Source organism: Phodopus roborovskii, unplaced genomic scaffold (genome assembly GCF_943737965.1).
Source record: "Phodopus roborovskii unplaced genomic scaffold, PHOROB, whole genome shotgun sequence".
Classification (NCBI taxonomy): Eukaryota; Metazoa; Chordata; class Mammalia; order Rodentia; family Cricetidae; genus Phodopus; species Phodopus roborovskii.
In genome coordinates, this window is record NW_026125640.1 from 917749 (window position 1) to 940207 (window position 22459).

The 22459-nt window shown below is 40.8% G+C and overlaps 1 protein-coding gene across 1 annotated transcript in view; it reads right to left on the minus strand.

Annotated features, from left to right (window-relative positions):
• Positions 1–502: 502 nt before the first annotated feature.
• Srpx (sushi repeat containing protein X-linked) overlaps positions 503–22459 on the minus strand; it is a 71641-nt gene continuing 49684 nt past the window's right edge. The window contains exons 3-10 of the mRNA XM_051177955.1: positions 22198–22389; positions 19997–20173; positions 12614–12740; positions 10815–10936; positions 10024–10203; positions 8238–8371; positions 5155–5276; positions 503–1066 (exon numbers count right to left, since the gene is read on the minus strand). Of these exons, the coding sequence (XP_051033912.1) occupies positions 883–1066; positions 5155–5276; positions 8238–8371; positions 10024–10203; positions 10815–10936; positions 12614–12740; positions 19997–20173; positions 22198–22389 (1238 nt within the window). The 3' untranslated portion in view covers positions 503–882. The remainder of the gene's footprint in view (positions 1067–5154; positions 5277–8237; positions 8372–10023; positions 10204–10814; positions 10937–12613; positions 12741–19996; positions 20174–22197; positions 22390–22459) is intronic.

A 22459-nucleotide genomic window follows, 5' to 3' on the forward strand; every position in this document is an offset into this window, starting at 1 on the left:
AAAATCCATTCACATACTAGGAACCAGAGGCCCCATGGACTGCTCCATCCTCCTAACTGACACCCACATTCACAGGGTCTGGGTCAGTCTTATGCTGGTTTCCCAGCTATCAGACTGGGGTCCATGAGCTCCCCTAGTTCAGGTCAGCTGTTTCTGTGGGTTTCTCCAGCAGTTTCCCTTTCTTAAACAAACAAACCAAAAAAAAAAAAAAAGTCACACATTTAAAACTGTTGATCCACTGAGCTGAACTCCTGGAGTCCAGTTGTAGAAAGGGAGGAGTGATAAGCAAAGATGATCCCCCATGGAAGAACTCACCCCTACTGGGAAGTGGATGTGGGGAGGGATGGGGAAGGTTGGTGAGGGGAATGGGAGGATGAGAGGGAGAAGGAATTGGGATTGATATGGAAAATAAGATTGATTCTAAATTAAATTAGAAAAAAAAAACTACTGACCACATGAAGCAAGTAAACTTGGTTGTTTTTTTAAAGTGAGTTTTAGTAAGTTTGCTTCAAAATATTTTATTAACAAAAGTGTTATATAAGCAATATAAGGAAAGAAAAGTGTGTTGCACAATGAATAAAAGTGCATATGTGTCTTTGTAGTTTCTAGTTATAGAGTTAACCAGACACAATAGACTAAAGGGAGAGTTAGAAAGTGAAACATTTCAAAGTAAAAAAAACAAAAAAACAAAAAATCAAACAAACAAAATAAAAACATTGTGCCAATTTTTAAGGGCAAAGAAAGCACATAATAAAATAGACTTTAAAAATTACAAATGAAAATCTGTACATCAAGGGAATTTTTAAGGCCTTCCCAGAAACAGGCAGTAGGTAAGGCTCTATGTAAAAAGAGATGAGGAACCACCGCAAATATAACAACACATCAGGTGTTGCAAGTTTGTCCCATCTCAGCTTGCAGGATCATCTCTTCTTTTCTTAAGGGGAAAGTGTCAATGAGGTTGAAGAGAGCCATGGGTGTCACTAGGGACACATAGCGTTCTTTGTCCATGCCATGCTTATCCACTAGCACCATGCTGAAGGAGTAGAGTGGGATTCGAAGCAACAGCCTGGAATAAACAAAAAGAATTGGTTATGTTAAACCCTGACCCCGAAGACTTCTAGGGGCAAGCAAAGCCCTCTAGTAACACATTGCAGAGAAATGCTGGATGCCATGAAAAACTGAATCATTTTTATGTCCCCACTACTCAAAGTGTGAACCTTGGGTCCATAGCATCACATGAAAACTTACTCAGAAAGAACTTGTTCATGTATGAACTCATTCCTAACAAATGAGAGTCTATGTTATTAGTAATACCTTCAGATAAGTGTTATTCAGAAGAAAAAAAACTCTGCTTTAGATTATTATTGTCTGGGAGATCTCAAGCTGTCTACAGTACAATAAACCAAAAGTTGGTACACAGCATGTAGAACAAGGCTAGATGTTAGAACTATAAAAGTGATGCATATCATCAAGAGTATTACCACTTGGGACATTTGGCCCTGTCTAAACACACGTTTGGTTGCCCTAAGAAGGGAGTTAGATACTATTAGCATCTAATTGATAAATGTCAGACATATTGATAAATTTACTCTACAGTACACAGGACAGCTATCTAACCAGACAAATCCAGCCTCAAATGTTGAAAGAGCTAAGGTTGAAGAATCCTGAAGAAGAAAACTTGATTAAAGTAACATTTAAAACATATAGTGATGACTATTTCAGGAATGCAATTAGAACAGTCTGGGCTCCCAGACATTCTTAGTTATTTGCATATAATTAGTACCACAAATAATTTCTCGAAATATTCTGGCATGGTTTCAACTGTGTGGTGTTTTTTTTCAACATATGTATTTCATCTATGTAGATGTTTTGTAGCAATACCAGCATGTTTAAATAAGAAAGCCAAGAGAGAAAGTAAGCAGACAGCTGAGCTCATTGAGATAATGAGGCAACCCAACCTCCTCTCCTGGTTTTTGTTCCAGTTGAAATGGTTTGAGGTTATGTAACAGGCAGAACATACTCTGCCATGTGAATTTAAAGTGATATTTTCCTCTTATTAATGGCTCCAAGTTGTTTTTTTTGTTTGTTTGCTTGTTTGTTTTGCTTTGTTTTTCTTAAGAAAAGGCAAGTGAGATGAGTAGGGCAGTGAGAGATAGGGAATGAATTAGAAGAAAATATAATAGCATACATGTACAAAAATGCCTTAATGAAACCCATTTATTTTCATGGTAACTTGAAAAACTAATAAATATATCTGCATAAAATATAAACTGAGTACTTCTCAAGAAGCAGTTCTGTGAAATGGTGGGGGGGGGATTAATATTTTCCACAGTGGAAAGCTAACTTGCTAATCAATATCTATCGACTAGAAATCCAAAAGAAGATGACTACACTGCCTCCACCAGCTATCCCATACTCTAAGCATCTGAGGTAAGTTCAAGCACAAGGGACTTCCAGGAAAGCAGAGGAGTGAGAAACTGAGCAAGGCTGGAAGGACAAAGGTTTGAACAATGTTGTAGGGAAGATAGATGGATGAAACACTGCCCCATGTGGTTTTATAACAGTTATGAGGCCAAAGTGGTAACATCCCTGGGACTACATTTTTCATGGGACTCCTGTACCTTGATTAACATAGAATATAAGGAAGGACAACTGCCATGGGAGAAGAGAAATGGTCACATCAGCAACAGCAATAGGAGTAGGTCCCACTAGAGCTGAGACAACACGAACATCTCAGAGATGGGTGATAGGGTACCTCATGGATTGTGGGTTTGGTTTGAGGGTAAGGTTGACAGTATTTCTGAGTTACATAATGACTATTATCATATTGGAAGGAACTCTTCCTGGGTCACCTTCCAGAGAATTCTGAGAATAATATGATTATTAAAGTGCTGTCCTTGGTTCTTGTCAGCTCTGCTCTTCATTTTTTTAAACAGCTCAAAATTATGTATTTATAGTGTATGTGTATATCTGTGTCTACCATCTATCTATTATCTTAAAAAATAATTTTACAAACTCTGGAACAAATTTTATTTTTATGTGTGAACATGTATGTGTTATATATGTGTCTGTTTGTGTGTGAGTATACCATCTATGTACAGGAACATGTACATATGTGTGTATGTGGTAGCCCAAGGTTGACATCAGGAGACTGCCTCAATGACTCCATTTTATTCATCAAATTAGGGACACTCAATTGAACTCAGGGCTCACTGATAGGGTTAATCTAGATAGCCAGCTTGCTCCAGAGATCCCTATCTCTGTTCTCAAGGCTGGAGTTACAGACAGGCCCATCAGGCCATCTTAGACTTCATTTGGGTTCTAAAGATCTGATCTTGTCTTCACGTTTATGAGGCAAACACTTTATCCACCAAACTTCAGTCCCCTGCAACAAGTTTTGTTTAAGTAATTGAAAAAGCCTATGATGTAAAGGTGTTTTTGTTGTTTGTTTGTCTTTATGGTTTTTTTTTTTTTTGTTTTGATTTTCCATCTAGACCTAAGATGGAGTCATTTGAGAAGAGATAATCTCACTTAACAAAATGTATCAAGCCTGTGGGTCCTTTCCTTGATTTATGATTAATGTGGGGAGGGCAGATCATTGGGGGTGGTATCACCTCTAGGCAGGTGGTCCTGTGTGTATAAAAGTGCAAGCTGAGCAAGCCATGGGAGGAAGTCAATAATTAGTGGTCCACTATAGCCTCTGCTTCAGTTCCTGTCTCCAAGTTCTGTCTCGCCAATGATGTAAGATTGTCTCAAAGTGACATAAAACTAACCAGGGCATCTCTCTGTGATATACAACTCTTAGGGAATTTTTTTTGAACTTATTTGAACACCTTTGGTAGAATTTACCAAATGCCATTTCATTGTATTCATTAAAATAGCAAACCACTGCATTCCACAGCCTCATTCCAAGTTCAGTTGTAATTATGTGATTAGTTCTAGCCAATGGACTGGGGTATAAGTAATGTGTAAACACAGAAAGGTATGCTATAATTTGAGTGGTAAGTGTCCTCCAAAGGCTCACATGTTAAAGGCTTACTTAAGTGGCACTATTGGAAGATGGTAGACTCTTTGAGAAGTGAGGTCTACCATGAGGATTTTAAGCCATTTGGAGGCCTCTCCCAGAGAAGGATTATGAAACCTTAGTCTCTTTATCTCCCTGTCTCATGGCTCTTGATATAAGCAGTGTACATGACCATATGTTCCCTCCATGACGGGTGACCTTCCCTAAGGACTCGAAGCAATGGGTTTCACCCATCTCTGATTGTAGTCTTTAGATTTATGACCAAAAGAGACAATTGTAGCACTTACTTATCTCTGATATTTTGATATAAAAATAAAAACTTGACTAATACCATTGTTTCCTTTTACTTTCTTTGTTCCCATTTTCAGAAAACTGAAAGAATATGCCTGCCTCAGATGTTAACTACAAGATGATGAAGCCATGTGGGACTCTAAAATACAATGAGGCTTCTGGGGCCTTGAGAACAGAAACTTTCAGTAACAAGAAAGGAAGACGTTTAGGGAGTGTTAATTTACCCTAATTACCCATCTCAATGTGGCCAAAAGATACAAGAAAAAAATGTAGGTTATTCTGAAATTGCCTTTTAGCTGTTAAATCTCACTTTAATACATTACTTGAAGTCTGATATCAGGGCTCTAGCTTTATTGGTATGTCAGAAAAGAGAAGAGATACAATTGTTGAAACAAGGATATGTACAAGTACTCTGGAAAGATGGACAAAAAAAAAAAAAAAGATCAAGCTTGAAAGGGCCTATTAGTATCTGTCCTAATATAAGCAAGGACTGCTGCTTAGGTCATTTGGTTTTCAGGTCCCCCTCTCCTTTTAACCCCCCCCACATACACACACACACACACACAGAGAGAGAGAGAGAGAGAGAGAGAGAGAGAGAATAGGCTGGAGGGGGAAAACAGTAGCAATTTTCCACTGCATAAATCAGTTGAACATGCAGGAACATGCCAATCAGCATGATAATAATACTCCCAGAATAAAAGCAATTAAGTACTGAAGGTTGCCTGAACTAAATACTGAATAGAAAAAAGTCACAGAACCTGGGCAGATACAAATGCAGCCATGGTGAGACCCGAGTGCACTCAAAGGAAATGAAATTTAAGGGGAGAAGGCCCCCTTACCTGAGCTGCAGGGCTAGAGCTGGAGGCATAATCTTTGCTCTGATCCTGCCGATGAGGGTTGGGAACACTCCTACCAGCTCCACCACTGTGACATGTCGAAGATCCAGGCCACACTGTGCTTGCTGGAGGAGGAACCAACAGGGGATGTGTGAGACTAACTAAGGCACTGCAGACTGGCACCCCAGCAATGGGCTTGTGGGTGCTTCTTTGCTTACTCCAAACTGTTCCAAAAACCTAAGGCTAATCTGGTGCCTATGAAACTGCCTTTCTGGTGGAATTACACAAAACAACCTGGCAATGGGATTTTCAAAACCTAAACATAATATTTACTCTAAGGTACTTCTAGACCTGTTGAGACTTTGCTTGAGTCAAATATCCTAAAAAGCATCCAAGACCTTAGCCCTATTCTCACCCTGAGGTTTCTAACTTCATTCTTATAAGGAATTAAGAATATTTTCCAGCTGGGAGGTGGTGGCTCATGCCTTTAATCCCAGTACTCAGGAGGCAAAGGCAGGTGAATCTCTGTGAGTTGGAGTGCAGCCTGGTATACAGAGTGAGTTCCAGAACAGCCAGGGCTCCACAGAGAGACCCTGTCTCGGAAAAAAAAATATTTTCCAGAATTCCCTTTTTTTCACTAATTACCCAACCTCCACATACCCCTACCCTATGCTCCCCATACCTAAACCCCAAGAAAACAAGGATAAACAATTCCTGAGCTGTTCATTGGCCTTTGGCAAGAAGCTTGGGGATGTGGCTCAGTCCACTACATGGTAGGAGGTTCCCCCAGGAGTAGCAGTGACAATCAAAGCCAAAAACCTTAACAGAAGATAAATAAGATGAATCTGACTGAATGGGAAAAATAATTTTAAATACTGCACTGTTTCAACAGCACTATATGAAGTAACACAAGTATTACTAAATCAACCAAGTCTTCCTTGAAGGTGAGTGTGAATACATTGGTGAGAGGATAAAATATAAGAATAGCTAGATCCAAAATGCCATAGCCAACTATCTAATTAGCCAGTTTATCTAGAGCCCAAGGGAACAAGGATGGGCTAAGGTTGAGGGCTATAAAAATCTCTCCAGAGGCGGATAGGAAATACTCAAGTTTACAGTGACTCGGTGGTTTGTAAACTAAGAATTCTGTTCTATCACTTCAACCTAAAAGTAGTCATAACCAACATGCAGGTGAAAAAAATGGAGTTGTGGCTAATAAAAATCTAGCTTGCAAAACCCAGCAGCAACAGGCCAAATTGGTCATGAGCCAATGTTTACTGATATAGAAGAAAGGCAAATTTATTGGCTTATTCATTTTGCTAAGCCAAGGACCATAAAACCAGGTAAGTATATACATTTGCATTTTATAAGGAGCAAGGGGGTTGTTTTGGATAGTTTTATGTCAACTTTACACAAGCTAAAGTCATCTGAGAGGAGGAAACTTCAATTAAGGAAATTCTTCCATAAGATCAGACTGTTGGCAAGCCTATAGGCCACTTTCTTAATTAGTGATTAATCAGCCTATTGTTGGGTGGTACCCTTCTTGGGCTGGTAGTCTCAGGCTCTATAAGAAAGGGGTCAAGACCTTGCTGGGGAAACCCACAGAAACAGCTGACCTGAGCAGGTGGAAGTTCACAGACCCCAGCCTGACAGCTGGCGAACCAGAAGAGGACCAAACCAGGCCCCCTGAATGTGGGTGTTAGTTAGGAGGAATGAGCAGTCTATGGGGCCTCTGGCAATGGAACAAGTATTTATCCTTAGTGCACAAATGGGCTTTGGGAGGCCATTCCCTATGAAGGGATACTCTCTCAGCCTGGATACACGGGGGTGGGGTGGGGGGAGGGCCTAGGTCCTGACCCAAATGATGTGTCAGACTTTAATGATCTCTCATGGAAGGCTTCATCCTCCCTGAGGAGTGGTTGGGGGTGGGATGGGGAGGGTTAGTGAGAGGCATGGGAGGATGGAAGAGAGAGTGAACTGGGATTGGTATGTAAAATAAGATTTTTTGTAATTTAAATAAAAATTTATTAAAAAAAAGAAAACAGGCTGAGCAAGCCATGAGGAGCAAGCCAGTAAGCAGCACCACTCCATGGCCTCTACACCAGCCCCTGCCTCCAGGTCCCTGCCCTGCTGACGTTCCTGTCCTGACTTCCTTTATTGATGGACTATGAACGTGGAAGTATAAGCCAAATAAACCATTCCTTTCTAAGTTGCTTTTGTCATGGTGTTTCAACATAGCAACAGTAACCCGGAGACAGAGGTATACAAGAGCAAGTAGGTGATAGGGATTTATGATACAGATTCAGTGAATCTGGTTCTTGTCAAGAGGTAACCCAAACATTTCATATGGCTCTGCACAGTTCATGGGCAACCTGTTCAGATGACAAAGAATAATGAAAGAAAGATTTGTTGTTTGTTCTATTTTTCCTGCCATGAATAGTAAACTGCTGCCTTTGATTAAACCAAGACTGTTCTAACAGGAACAAATGAACAAGAGATCCTAGAAAAGAAGTGCAGCATACCCTGCTTCTTTAGAATTCAGCGGTTAGCCCCTCATTGCTATGCAACTTCAAGACAACAACAGGCAACTGCTAGTGTGATCCCTTGCAAACTCTACCCTCCCCCAACATGCTGATTGTCTCATTTAGTAGCAGCCTCTCTATTAGAGTAGGTGAAATTCCCAGGGAGAGATATGGTCCCTTGAGGCTTTCGGATGCCTTTTGTCTCCTTAGCTAGTTTATTGGGAAGATAACTGATTGATCACCTCCAGTCTATGAATGTGCTGGACAGGATCAGCAAAGACAATTGTTCTTTGGCTAGGCCTGGACAACATGCCAATTAAGCTTATTAGCAAAGACAGACAAAGCTTGCTGGTTGGAGAATGATTGGGTTAGCTCTGGGGAGTCAATGTTAATAAGGTTATATGCCAGCACCAGAAATGAATGACTGTCTCTAAAGTGCTGGTCCCTTAAACCCACCGTAAATGGATTAGGCATTGACTTTGGCCTTTGCTTTTAGTGAAGTGCCTGTCTTCCTCCTGTTAGTGGGCTTCTCCCTCCCACCTTAGCTCTGCCTCAAGGCCTCACCTGCAGCATTCCCAGCTGCATTCTGTAGAGGAGGTTCCGAGCTGTGGGTGTGGACACAATGAGGAGTCTCCTTTTCTCATAAAACTGATCCAGAAGGGTGGCTGCTGTTCTGACACCGACATTGACATTCATAGCTGTAATCAGAAATGGTCACATAAGTTCAAAAGCCCTCTAAGTTCTGGCTTAACTTGGCCAGGCATATACAAAACCCTCAGTAGACCCTGAGATGAGAAGTCAAATGTTAAGTGGTTGGTTTGAGAAGTGAGTTCATGAAGCACCAGTAATAGACAGACAAGGTGCCCCAGTTTTCTCTTGCTGATGTAACAAATCCCATTGAACTTAGTTGCTTAATCTAACATAAATTCATTGTTCTTTCAATATGGTCCCGGAGAAAATGAATCAATTCAGTTTAGTTATTCTTTCATGGAAACTGATCAATGACAAACAGCCCTGAAAAGTTGGCTCAATACACAAAGCAGCAAACAGTCTGGCCCCTGAAAAAGAAATTACGGAAGAAAAATAAGAGCACACTATGTTTGTTTTATGAACTTGGTGCTATTATTTTAAACTTCAAGTTAGCTTTGAAAATCATTTTTCATTTACATTTTCATTTGGTCAACTACACTGAGTGACAGCTATGTGTCAACTTCTGGGCTACTTGTCTGAATGAGAGGCAGTTATCTCTAACATTGCCTTTGGGGCTCACAGTCTAGAATAGCCTTGCTCAATAGAAATATATTTATATAACTGTACAATTTAAAATTTTCTAGTAGCTTCATTATAAATGTACAAACAAATATGTGACAATAGCTTTATATGTCAACCCAACATATCCAAATATGTCAACATGCAACTAATACAAAAAAATAGGGATGTTTTATGTTCTTTATTGTGCTAAGACTTTTAAATTGGTGTATATTTTACACGGACAACATACCTGAATTTGGACTTATTTCAAGTGATTCATTCCCATATATGGCTAGTAGTTATATAGATTTATGAGATTATTTAACAATATACTCCATGCCTCAGTGTCACAAAAATGGACAGTAAATACTTAGCTGAGGATTCTGAGACATATGTGCTTCAATGTATGTAATTGAAGAGTTTCATCCATCTTTTCTGAATGATAGGGTTAAAGAAGGGACAAAGGAAAAAATATCTGGCATCAAGAACAGGGGAAGCATATAAATAAAACATTGGTCTAGAGTTTCCTAGGCAGCCTAGATTTTACACTCTCAGCTATGCCTAGTTCAGTTGGTGTTTAACAGTAAGAACTGCTGGCATGAGTTGAAGGCTTACCCTGTACCAGGAACTGCTCTGTTGTAGCATTCAGTGGATGATCACATTTAGAAGAGGTGTGACTTTCCTCATTCTACACAGGAGGAAGGATTTCAAATGCCCAAGATATGTATGACATTCAAGCCAATGATGCAAGGCAGGAATTATGCTGTTTAAACACAGCAGTGTACTAGCATTGAAAATTCAATCCTCCTCCTGTTTTAAAGTGGAGGGAGAAAAGTAAGTAAACAGCTTAATGTCACTAAAGGCTGGCCCTGAGGTCTGGCCTCCAGGTTGTTTCTTAATATAGCAGGGATCAGAGAACAGGCAAAAGCAAAACAAGGAGATAGGTGAGATTAGCTGCTTGGTACCTTTTTTACCCACTCAGATGGGCAGAGATGACACTGAACTTTATGATGTGCAGGAAATAAGGCTGCTTTTGCCTGCTCTGGAATCAGGGGGTTTCAGATTCTGATGCTAGCTGGAGAAAGAACTGCACACGTACCTGCACAGGTGGGCTCCGTGCCAGACCAAGCCAGATTGGACTGGCACACTCGGGCAGGACTACCCTGAAGTTCATAGCCACCAATACAGGAGAATTCACAGGTAGCTCCATAGTTGTCACCATCACTGGAACACTTCATGTAACCATTCTCTGGAGCATTGAGTTTGCCACAGCGTCTGACTGTAGGGGACACAAACCCAGAGTAGCCTTAGCCTTGAACACTCTTCCATAAAGTAACCAGAGAAGGTGAGGCCCAAGGTTTGTCATGAAGTTATAAGTCAACTAGTGAAATGAGTGGGAGGTTAGGGTGACTATTCCCTAATGGTCAATAATGGTCACCATCCACACCAATGGGATGGACCCTTGAGATAGTGGTGTTAGCATGCTACAGATGAAGAGCCTGAGCCCTTAATAGCAAATGATACTGACTGCCTGTCCAAACTATGAAACACAAAGTTTTCAAAAAATATTTTCTCAGGTAACCAAAAGTCTGAAAGACTCCTAATCACTCTGCTTATTCACTACAGTTATGGAAGATATTAACTCAGAGATGGAAAAATTATTAAGTGGTAGTTTTCTTAGACAGACAGATTTGGGCTCCTGTGGAACTAGACCTGTTTCCTACATGACCCATACTGAAATCTTGCCATTAAGATGGAATGCTTCCCTCCACATCACCGAAGCCTCATCCAAAGCTGGTAGTAGCCCTACTACAGGGTGCATCCAGAACACTGTGGTTTGGGGACCTGGTCCATCTTTCTTTGGCAGTCATCAGGAAGCAACAATCTCACCTCTTACTTTAACTCGAAACTTGCAGGTGCCCTTGTTCTCAGCTCTGTCATAGACTGTGTATTCAATCTTGTGGTCTCCTTCTGGAAAATTTGAGCCTGGAGGGAGGCCTTTTAGAATAACACTTAAGGAAGGAAGCAGAAATATGCAGGATTATGCTTGTGTACCTAAAGAGCGGCTGTTGAGCTCTGAGTCTGCACAGGACAGAGGGAAGCGCTGCTGCTGAGCAGCATCTGAGCCCTTGAAACACAACAGACAGAGGGTCTTCCAGGAGATGTGTCCTGAACGTCCCTCCATGTCATGGGACCAGCTTGACCTTAGCTAAGGTGAGGTTCGCAATTCTTTTGTTCATTCTTGGTTTGTTACTGAAGGATAGAATAGGGGTTGGGGGACGAGTCTGCATGACTTCCCTGTTGGGAAGACAACACAATGCTTTATGAGCAAAATCCAGTTCAGTTGGCCATTTGGCAATTTGGGTCTACAACAGGTACTAGAATATTCTTTGCTTCTTCTATCTGGATCAGTGAAGCCCTTTCTGAGCAAATGGTAAATTCTCTGTGAACCCTTGACTATCCTAATACTACGTTAGTAAAAGCAAAATTTGTCACCTGCTTTATACAAATCGTACGTGTATCAGGCATGGTTTATTATTTACTATTTTATTTAATTCCCATAGAATTCCTACTAGGGAAGTAGAAGTCTTCATTTTGCAGGAAAGGAAACTACGGCAACAAAAGGCTAAGGAACTTGGCCAAGATTGCACAGCAAGGGGTGACTATAGCGTCTATCTTCTTAGCTATTTGACCACACTAGTTGGTATAACCTAATCAAATGACAGCTTTTGGTTAGTTTTTTAATGCATAGGAAACTGACTTTCTCACTGCAGATTTTAGAAATGATGATACTTGATGACAATGTCCATGTGAAATTATCATTGTCACCATTGGGGAACATACTACACATATGTGAAGCATGCTAACAAAGCATGCAAATTGGGAAATCTTGGGAAAGTCACAGGAAATTCCATCACTCAGAGGTGACACTTTGGACTTTAAATGCCTTCAGATCTTAAGATCCTTGATTAGCACATGTAAATTCAGATGAGCCCGAAAAGAGTAATCTTTCAAATAAGAGTGGCTACTCACTTCTCTGAGACTCCATCTCATTATGAAAATCACAGGAGTCATCAAGGGGACTCAAAAGAAATGCCCATGTAAGAGCTTGCCACTATCCCCTTTCCCTCAGATGCAGACCATGTTGAAGTAGCTTGGGCTAGATACTGGGGAGGGAAGTCATAGGCTATGTGATAGGAAGGCAAGGAGCCCAAACATGAGTTGTGCAGGAGACAAGTCAGCTTTCTCTGAACCCATGCTACCACAGTGCCTTCCTCCTGGTACCCTGCTCCAAGTCTGTGGGACTGTGTCTAAACTGCTGAACTCTGGAGACAGACAGCTGCACTAAACAGGGGGTGAGGGGCCACTACGGTCCTTTTATTAAACATCATAATTCTAACCCTAGCAGCAAATCCTCCACAAAACTGAAAAGCTTTTAGAAAAAAGGGGTCACATGGTAATCTGAAATTTTATGTTTCGAATTTATTATACAAGACTCAACTGTTGCAGAAATCTAAGAACTGATTATATGCCTTTAGGTCTAAGGTACTGAATGTATTGTAGTAAAGACAGACAATAAACAAACTATAAATACTATGTATGTTATGCTTTTATGTACAAATAAACTATTTAGTATGTTGAGAGAGAGAGAGAGAGAGAGAACATTCCAGTTGCCAAGTTTCACTTACTCAGTAAGAATGCCATCCGCTGTATCTCTTCCCTCTGGAGTTTCCCAGGACACCCGGACTGTCAGCTTATTAGGTTCAGCAATACGTTCTTTTACACTTGGGCACTTGATTCTTGGAGGCTCCATATCTTGAAAACATAACCCAACCAAGAAATGGCTTATTAAACTGGTGGTCAACACTCAAATTCTGACAAACAAGACCTTTAGACACTTGCTGTTTCCAAAGAGATTGTTCCTGCTGGATCTCTCATCTGTCCTTTCATCCTGTCCTTTCCCTCTTGTTGAGTTTTAAAGACCTTTTAGAACTCACCTGCACAAAAACAAACTTGCCATTCTCTACCATTGCTGCATGTACTCGGTATATAGTTCCTAACTCTGCATACTGACTTGGCAACAGCACAGTAGCTAAAGCCAGAAGCCATTCAGTTGTAGCGACACTACCTGGTTTAAAGATAGTGTTGCTGAACACCAAGCAAATGTATGAACACTATCACCTGCTGTGATTCAACTCAATGCACCACATCTTTCAAGAGTGTCAACTTTATCGAAGGCTGTCATTCCAAATTCTGGCATTTGAGGTGAAAGTGAATCTGATGCTAAAAGAGGTTTTACAGTGGATTAGGGTGCTAATTTCACCAAAAATTACATATAGCAGATAGCAGAGAACCACAAACATGGAGGCCATGGATATGTAGTAGAACCACTTCTCTGTTTATATGTGTTCACACTGAGACCCCCAGGGTTTGGGTGCAATATTTTAATTACTCACCCCCTCATTATCAAGATGGGATGATAATGAGGGCTGGAAGTTAGTGAAATGTCAATTCTACATTGGGTGGTATTACCTGTAATCAAAGTTGAAGTGAAGGCATAGGAGGAACTTGGGAGTTTTACCAGTTCTCCTTGATGTCAAGGAGGTTGAGAATGTATTTAAAGGTAGCATGTGGCAGTCAGCTTTGCATTGCTTTACATACCAACCAATAATTATCTAAATACTATTACAATCTGGGCAAACATTTAATGTCTTCTCTGCTACTGAATCACATCTCCCAGACTGAATGCATGAAGTAAATGCCTCCATGTATTTTCCCTGTATCTTATCCAAGGACTGCTCATTTTATATACTATAAGAAATAATAAACATTGAATACTTTTTATCCAAATTTGCTTTTATTCTATGTTATGCTTCAATGGACTGTGAATTTGCAGCCTTATTACACTGATCTTAAATTTAATAGCATATTTTGTTTTATTTATGTCATGATATATAAGATGTATCCCAGTTCCAATGATATTAAAACATGAAAACTATGCTTTAAAAACTAATAAAATAATGTATATGTGTCACAAATATATGAAATACACTTAAATCTATCCGAAATAAATTGAGGTTGCTAATTTCTTTAAAATAATCATTTTTTATTACTATGCTAGGAAATAGAAGACATGCTTTCATAATTCAGGCAAGCATTTCAACGTTTTGGGTGAATCAGACAATTGTTGAATGTCTGCTTTCCACTGCTCAGAGCTAGCTGGTAACTGCTTTCTATAAATTATGCTTACATAAAAGGTAAAGCTGAAGAAGAGGGGCTGAGGATGGATTACTGATTTCCATGTCATTTACAAGTGAAGATTCTTGGACTCTATATCAGGTAAACTTAATGTGGATGATACACTGTCTGTTTTACTTGTGTCTGCTTGGTGAGCTGACAGTGCAAGCACACTCCAAAGTAGGTCATCTGGGAGTGGGGAGAGTCTCGGAGCTTCCCAAAGGCAGCTTTTGTCTGCCTAACAATGGCCAGTCAAAAGTGGCCTAGTTGTTCAAAAGGAAAGGTTCTCCAAACATGAAACAAATATAAGTCATACCATATAGGGAGCAATATTGTATGAACCCTATGTGCCCATGCCAGCCTAAGTGCTATCTCCATGACTTCACTGAACTTTCACACCTAATGTTAAGTACTAAGTTTGCAACTAAATAATGCTACTAGCATTCCCATTTATAAACTGGAAAATGTGTCTTCTCTCTCAGAAGTTCCTTGTGTCCTGGTATTTAAATATACCATTCCATGTTTTAAGAACTCAGGTTCTTCCCCCCTCTGTGTGTTGTTGACCTGGTTTTTGCATACAAACTTCTAAGTGTATTCTCTTGAGACAGTTTACCACAGCTTCCATTCAAATCCTCAAAGAGCATCAGAAAAACTGGATTCTAGATCCTCCTTGAGCAACTGTCCTCTATCTCAGTTGATAAGACCAGGCTGTGGATGCTAGTACTCTGGGGAACTTAGCTTATTATTTCCCAGTTACTCATGGACACCATAGCTTCTTATAGTTATGATACATTTCATGAATAAAGTGGAAAAAGTTACTATAGAAATATAATTACTATTCCCCTTGAAGTACAGATGCCTACAAAGTCAGTTATTGTGTGGAAATCCTGAAGCCTCTGTGAAACTCCTGTTCTCTGTTCCCTGTACCATTCACTGGAAATATTTGACAAATCGTGTCCCTTCTCTGCATTCAAGTTTCCTTTCTGAGTAGAAGATACAATAATCAGAGATACTGTGATGTATCAATGTTGGCAACAGAACTATTTACCCAGGAACTATAATACGTTTTACCAGACAGATGTGTGAAATAAGGGAAAGTCATAGGGACAATGTCTTGGTCAACAACTAACAATAAACTCAAAAATTCTTTGTCAGTTTCAAACCTAGGCTGTTGTATCTGACTCTGACACCTTCAGATTCCACTAATTTGGAGGCAGTTGTACAGTAAAGCAATTCAAATGGTTTTGGGTCACAGTGGGTGGTAAGAAAACAAAGAGGGGAAATACTGAGATTCAGTCAGTCTCTAGTCAATATAGATTTCCTGAGCCTAGTGTTTTATATGTGCAGGAGTTCCATCTTGGATCCTGCAGTCCCTTAATCATTATCACCTGAGCCGTTATAGATAGCAGTGAGTAGCCATCCCTGTGGGACACTGCCCAAATTTCCAGCCCACAGTGTCTCTTTGATTAATAATTGAGTTCTCTGAAGCCACTTAGTTCTGGGCAGTCTGTTACTCAACAACAGATGAGTGAGACAAACATAAGAGTCTGAAGACTGGAGAGAATGTACCTGGGAGGGGCTGGATGGAGGGAATAGAGGGGTTAAACTATGCAATTGTATTTCAAATAAAAGGATATTTTTAAAAAGAATTGGAGAGTGGTGATGGAGGCCAGAAACAATTTATTTAGTGGGGGCACATGAAGCAAATGAGTGCCGAGGGCAGAACAAAACTTGTCTCTGAAAACTTGCTCAATTGTTTGCCTTTCTCCAGCCAGAGGACAATCCCTGTGGATGCCTCTGGAAAGTGGTTCCATCTATTTGGCACTACAAGATTTCAAGGAACTTTCCAGAAACAAGAAGAGAAGCAAAGAGCAAGCACCACAGCCAAAGGTGCCCGACCATAAACTCATTAGAGAAGATCACTCGCTGAAAGTCTGCCTGTTCAGTGACAGTGGTAAATCATATGAGGCAAAAATGGGGCCAGTATTTCCATCAACCAAGCAGATGTAAAACTGGTATCATATTCCTGATGGTATGTGTATTTACCAGCCTAGAAAAAATCGTATAAAATAATCTGTAACAATGGAGTGGTGCATTTATTCCCAACCTGCTGGTATTTTGTAGCAATGGGACAATGACTTGAAGCCCAACAAATATCTCCATGGGTCACTGATTAAACCAAGCCATCAGACAGCAAATTTTTTGCGATAAATTTCCATATCTCATGTCTCAAAGATATATTTTACTCCTGGATTTAAAATATGTGTTATGAATCACTGTCCACTCTACTCTGTAGAAAATATCAAAAAGAGATGAATTCCAACAACCAGGCTGGTTTGTACATTGTCCCTTGTTAAAGTAACAAAATGGGGATTCTCTTCATGTCAAAAGGCATTTAAATGTTTAAATGTTCATCATCCATGCTTTTAAATCTGGTTTATTTTCTTATTGTTTTGGAGAAGGAAAATGTTTTGGTCCATACTAGAGAGGTGCATCTACTTAAAATGAATTCTCTTAATGAGGATTTGTGTTCACTCTTACTGTCCATTGTGCTAGAAAACCAAATAAATGAAAACTGACAGAAATTAAAATATCTCAGTATACAATGCTAGTGTCAGTCACTAGAGGAAAGGGCCTCTGAACTTCATTCCCCTGCGGCTTATAGTATGCCTTCCCTCCACTCATATGACCCTATTCATTTCTTAAATACCTGAACTTGACTTTAGTTTGAGACAGAGAAATAATTTTGACTTGTGGCACTTACAAATTAGCCAGACCTCAGAACTGACCACCTTGGAGTCAAAGAAAGCCCAGTCCTCCCATTCCCTCCCAGTTTGCAAGAGAACTGGGTTAGCTTTCTCATCACTCAGCAGTTTGGGCCAAAATGTGCTGTTTAAGGTTGTGTGGAAACCTGGAAACAACTCAAGGGCCATGTGTCAGCTCCTAAAATAGGCTGAGGCTCTGAGTTATGCTCAGGGAGACCTATTTCTGCCAGTTCACAAGCAAAACTTATTAATGAAGCCAAAGAAGTAATGATAGTTTTGGAGCAATATTCACTGGCGACAAACTCAAGTTTGTCTGTCACTGAAGTCACAGAAAGCAGTGCCTGCCTACTCTGTCTGTTCTTTTCATTTACCTTGGAATTCTAAGCTCTTGGATACCCTGCACCCTATTTCCCATTACCACCTAGTTGCATACACAATTCCCATTCTTCCAATATACTTTGAAGTTATCTCAACAAACGGTAGATTAAATTGCCTGAAATTGGGGTTCATTTCATACTTCCTTCCTTCCCTCACCCTCTGGGCAAGTTCCAGGGCCATCTGGTCTGGCTTTAGACATGCTTGTTGCTTTTTGAGAACAATCAGCATTTTTCTTTCCATTGTTGTGCAAAATCTGGAAATCTGAACAATATGTCCCCAGAGTGCTCTGCCAAAGCTTGCTTAGCAGAAAGAGTTCCGGGCTTCTCCTCTCCTACACCGTGACCTCTGCTCCCTCCAGTACAAGATATTTGATTGATTTTCTTTGGTTTGTTTTCAAGAGTTAGTTTGAACACAGCAAAGCACATGAAGATCCATAGCAAAGATAGCATCTGTGAGGTGCCCTTCTGCTCTGAACATGGGGACTTGGTGATTGTCATGTCCAGATCTCATTACCACCCCCAGCACATTCTATCCATCTTCGCCGAGCAGTGTAGAGGCCACATCTTCAGAGAAAGGTGCTTCTGCCAAATATTTTCTGGCACTCTGCTTTGCCATACTGTCCCCTTTAGGGCCAGCACTAAATCTTAAAACAATATTTGTGTAGATTCCTTTGTCAGCTGGGTACCACACAGGTTTCACTGAGTTGAGATAGAGGCCAGGAAGGCAGTAGAAGCCACTATATTTGTGGTAGCACCTTCAATGGTTACCTCCTGAGATTTTCCTTCTCATCTATCATGGTGTCAATTATATGGAAGTTGTGGCTGACACTACTATTTCTCTGTTATTGCTCTTCTAGTCTATGCTCAGCTCTTATCTATAGAAAAGTGGGGGTGGGTAGGAAGTTTGGGGTAAATATGATCAAAATACATTGTATGTAATTCTCAAAGAATGTATAAAAATCCATTTTAAAACAATGTGAGATTGCGTTTTCATGTTCTCCAAGGGCAGGACTTGGCAGCGCCCACAGTTTAGGAGTAAATGATGCTCTGTGACAACCACTTGCAGAGGAACTTCAGTATAATACCAGCACTTCAGAGATTCAGGCTCCAGTGGCAGAAAAACCTTCCCTAGAGCTGGGTGCTTCAATGTCTAATGAAATACCAGACTCCCAAGTTGGATTTCTACATCTGTGGGGATCTCGTGATTCTGTTTACCCAGCAGTCTTCTTCCTGGGGTTGATGCATCTGATCCAAGGACAGTATTTTTGAGTAGAATGATGTTAAACTCCCTCCTAAATTTGAACTCCTAAAGCAGGTTTTCCAACTTCAGCTCACATCAGAATTACCTTTGCTGGCTTTCATGGAAGCAGATTGTTGGGCACAACTCCAGAGTTTCTAAGCTCGTCCATTTCAGGTGGGCAGGGAATTTGCATTTTCCTTGGGATTTTCTAATGCTACTTTCAGAGAGTGATCCTAGATTTCCAGCAGTAAAATTATCTGAGACGCTTTTAGAACCATTGGCTTCCTCCAGCTGCCTCTTCGTTGGGTTAATTGAATCAGAATCTCTAAGCTATTTCAGCAAAGGGTACCCAGGGGGCAATTACAAGTAGCAATGGTGAGAATCCACCGCGCCTAGGCAAGTGGTTGTCAATGGAAGTGTTATTTTTCCTCCCCAGAGTCACTGAAAAAAATGTCTAGAGACATCTCTGATAGCCACAACTAGGCTGGGGCCAGAGCTTGGGGATATTTTCACTATGCACTTAGTGGGTTAAAATCCAAGAACACTGTTAGATGTCACATGGTGCCAAGGGTAAACAACCACAATAAAATTGTCTGACCTCAAATGTCTGCTGTTCCAAGATTCAGAAACCTTCTCTTACGGGATGAATATATGACATTGTGATTGCTTTAATAAATAAACTGACTGGCCAATAGCTGGACGGGATAAGGTTAGGCTGGAAAATCAGACTACAGACACTGGTAAAAAGAAGGGTGGAGTCAAGTCAGTGACACAGAGAGGAAACAGGAGGAGGTACAAGTTGAAAGAGCAGTAATGCCACCTGGCAGAATGAAGATTCATACAAATTGGTTAGTTTAAGTTGTAATAGTTAGCTAGAAATAAGCCTGAGCTATTTGCCCAGCATTTTTAATTAATATTAAATCTCTGTGTTTATATTTTAGAGCCAGTGTTCCTGGCGAAAACTCTGCCTACCAATCCTCCTAAGCCTGGCTCCCAATACCTACTAAATTCAAATTTGCAGTTTTCTCAAGGTCTCTAGAAAATTCCCAGGCACTGAAAATTTGAGAATCAGAACTTGGTATTTGTGGCCCTCTATTTGAATACTTTAAGATTACTAGAGGGCCTCCAAAATGCAAAGTGCTGAGGCCCACCTCTGGAATTTTAAATTCAAGAAGTAGAGAAGGACATGAGAATTCACATTTCTCATCAGTTCTCAGGAAGGATAGCAGCAGGTCTAAGAACTGACAAAGGTCAGCTGGAAGCAGGCTTCATTAAAGTCAGCTAAGATAGAGACTGGGGTCTTGGACTGGGCCTAGGAGCCAAGGAGCTACTGAATGCAATGCTGGCTATTTAGATTGCAAACATGTTGTTGCCGTTAGTGTGTACTGTACCAACAAAGACCACTGCTCCTCTCACAAGATATGGCCCCTGAGGCCTGTGACATTTTCTTACCCACACAGGAGGCTGGTCGGCCACTCCAGGCCTTGTTGTCCATACACGTGACTGTCCGTTCCCCTTTCAATGTATATCCTGGTGAGCAATAGTACTCACATCGAGAGTTAAAGTAGGCACCATCGACACACTTAAACCCTCCATTTGCTGGCATGGCAAGGGTAGGACATCGCTTTTCTGAAATGGAAAGAATCAGATGTTCCATGGTTCTTAGTTTTTGTTCACAAGTTCAGAATCTAGACACTCTGAAAACAGGCAGGGAAGAGTTTGCTGGAGTATAACATGTGACATTAAACAATGACTCCTTCTATGCCACACAGAAGACATTAAGTTTCACATCACAATAGGTGGCTTTGGCATCCTAGCCACACCATTCCCCAGAAGCAAAGCCTGAGAGAAGGGTTTGCATGCTAACACTTTTGGAAGAAAGGTAGACAGTGAAAAAATGGGGAAACAGGATAAAGATGAGGGCACCAGCAGAGGGTGGTGGATAGCAGCTAGCCTCAGCTTGCTTCTTCAGGGGCAGCCTGGAGGGAAGATGGCAGTTCCCATTCAGCCTTCACACCTGGAACCATCCTTTACCACTCAGTCATTGGACAGACTATCTATAGGAGAGAGACTTTCCCTTGTACAAATACATAAATAAATTAATAAACAAACAAACAAACAAATAAAAGCTGGGCTGGTGGCTCACACTTGTAATTCCAAGATGCAGGAGTCTAAGGCAAGATTTCTTAGATGACAATAAATAGCTAAACAACCAAAAAAATAAATAAGCCCGGCGGTGGTGGTGTGCGCCTTTAGTCCCAGCACTCAGGAGGCAGAGCCTTTAGTCCCAGCACTCAGGAGGCAGAGGCAGGTGAATCTCTGTGAGTTCAAGGCCAGCCTGGTCAACAGAGCTAGTTCTAGGGCAGGCTCCAATGCTACAAAGAAACCCTGTATCAAAAACCAAAATAAATAAATAGACAAATAAAGGAAGGTAGAGAAACAGGAGGAAGAAAGAGTTTTCTGTAAGAGGTTTCTTTTTCTTCTCTAAAGAAAGCTGAAGTGGGCAGGAGTGGCTGTATCTTGTGACACAGACCTACAAACCCAGATACCTTACATTGAGGAAGGAAGATGGCAAGTTCAAAACCAGCCTGGGCTACAAACTGAGTTTCCATCAACCTTTCAACTTGTTGAGATCCTACCTCAAAATGAAAAGGTTTTTTGTTTGTTTGTTTGTTTGTTTGTTTTTAAAGCTAGGGATATAGCTGAGTGGCAGATCTGCCGAGCATTTGCCAGGCCCTGGGCTCATGTTCCAGTTCTAGGAAAAAAAAACAAAAAACAAAAAAAAAACAAAAAAAAAAAAAAAACAAGGCATTCAGAATGTGGGGAAGCTAGCAGGAACTAGAACACAGGGAAACATTGCTAAGTGTATACTACACAGATCCAGTTATATCATCTACATATTCTAGACCACATGACTACAATCCTGAGCCTCAGTTTCCCCAACCATATCTCGCATATACTGAGCAAAACTTGAATGTATGCTAAATACTTGGAAAACATTGGGAAATCATTAAGGGATGGCAACTTTGCATAATAAATGTGTCAAAAACGGGCTTCACCAATGCTGTACCATCTACAGTTTTAATGTAGTTGGACTTGTCTTGAAAGCAGTCTGCCTACTTCCAGAGTTAGCCAGCAAGCAAGGAACTACACAAACCATCTTTAATACATTGCCCCTGAAATGCAGCATCAACTTCTTCCCGGACCCACTCCCTCACACAGATTAAGCACCACTTCTTTAGTGAGTTTTCCTTGCAAGGCCAAGTCCCACTCCTCAGAACACTTGTTTTTCCTGACTTTCCTTTTATTTAATCTACTACCAGGGGCATCTTACATCTATCCCATGACTTTCACCTCTACCCAGTTACCTCTGTGGTATTCTGGCAAGCCCTAAAAGTGTCTTATTGTTTCTAAATCGCCAGCAATGTTTTAGAACCCTGTATTTACTGAACAAATATCACCAGTGTGCTGGAGAAAGTCTCATACACTCTTTCCCCCAAAAGTGCACCATACCCTTCTTTCCAAAAGAAGCACACACTCTTATGCTATAACAGGGAAATCAATTGGCTTAAAAATCACCAGTGAAAAGCTTCATCTCGTAGAAAAACAGTGTTGCCCCTGAAGACTCAGCACAGGTCGTCTGGTCTACTCACGTTTGCAGATGACCTTATCCGACCAGCGCTTGTTTGACTGGCAGATCAGCTGAGAAGAGCCTTGAAGCTCGTAGCCCTTCCTGCAGCGAATATCACACCTGGTTCCCAAGGCCGTTTTATAGTATCCCCCTGGAGGGGCCCTGCAGTACACATCCCCATACTTCACCTTGATGGGGGAGCACCATGGAGTGTCTACAGACAGAAACAAATGAAGGGAGACAGGTTTAGACAATGCAGCCCTTTACCCTTGCACTCTCAGATT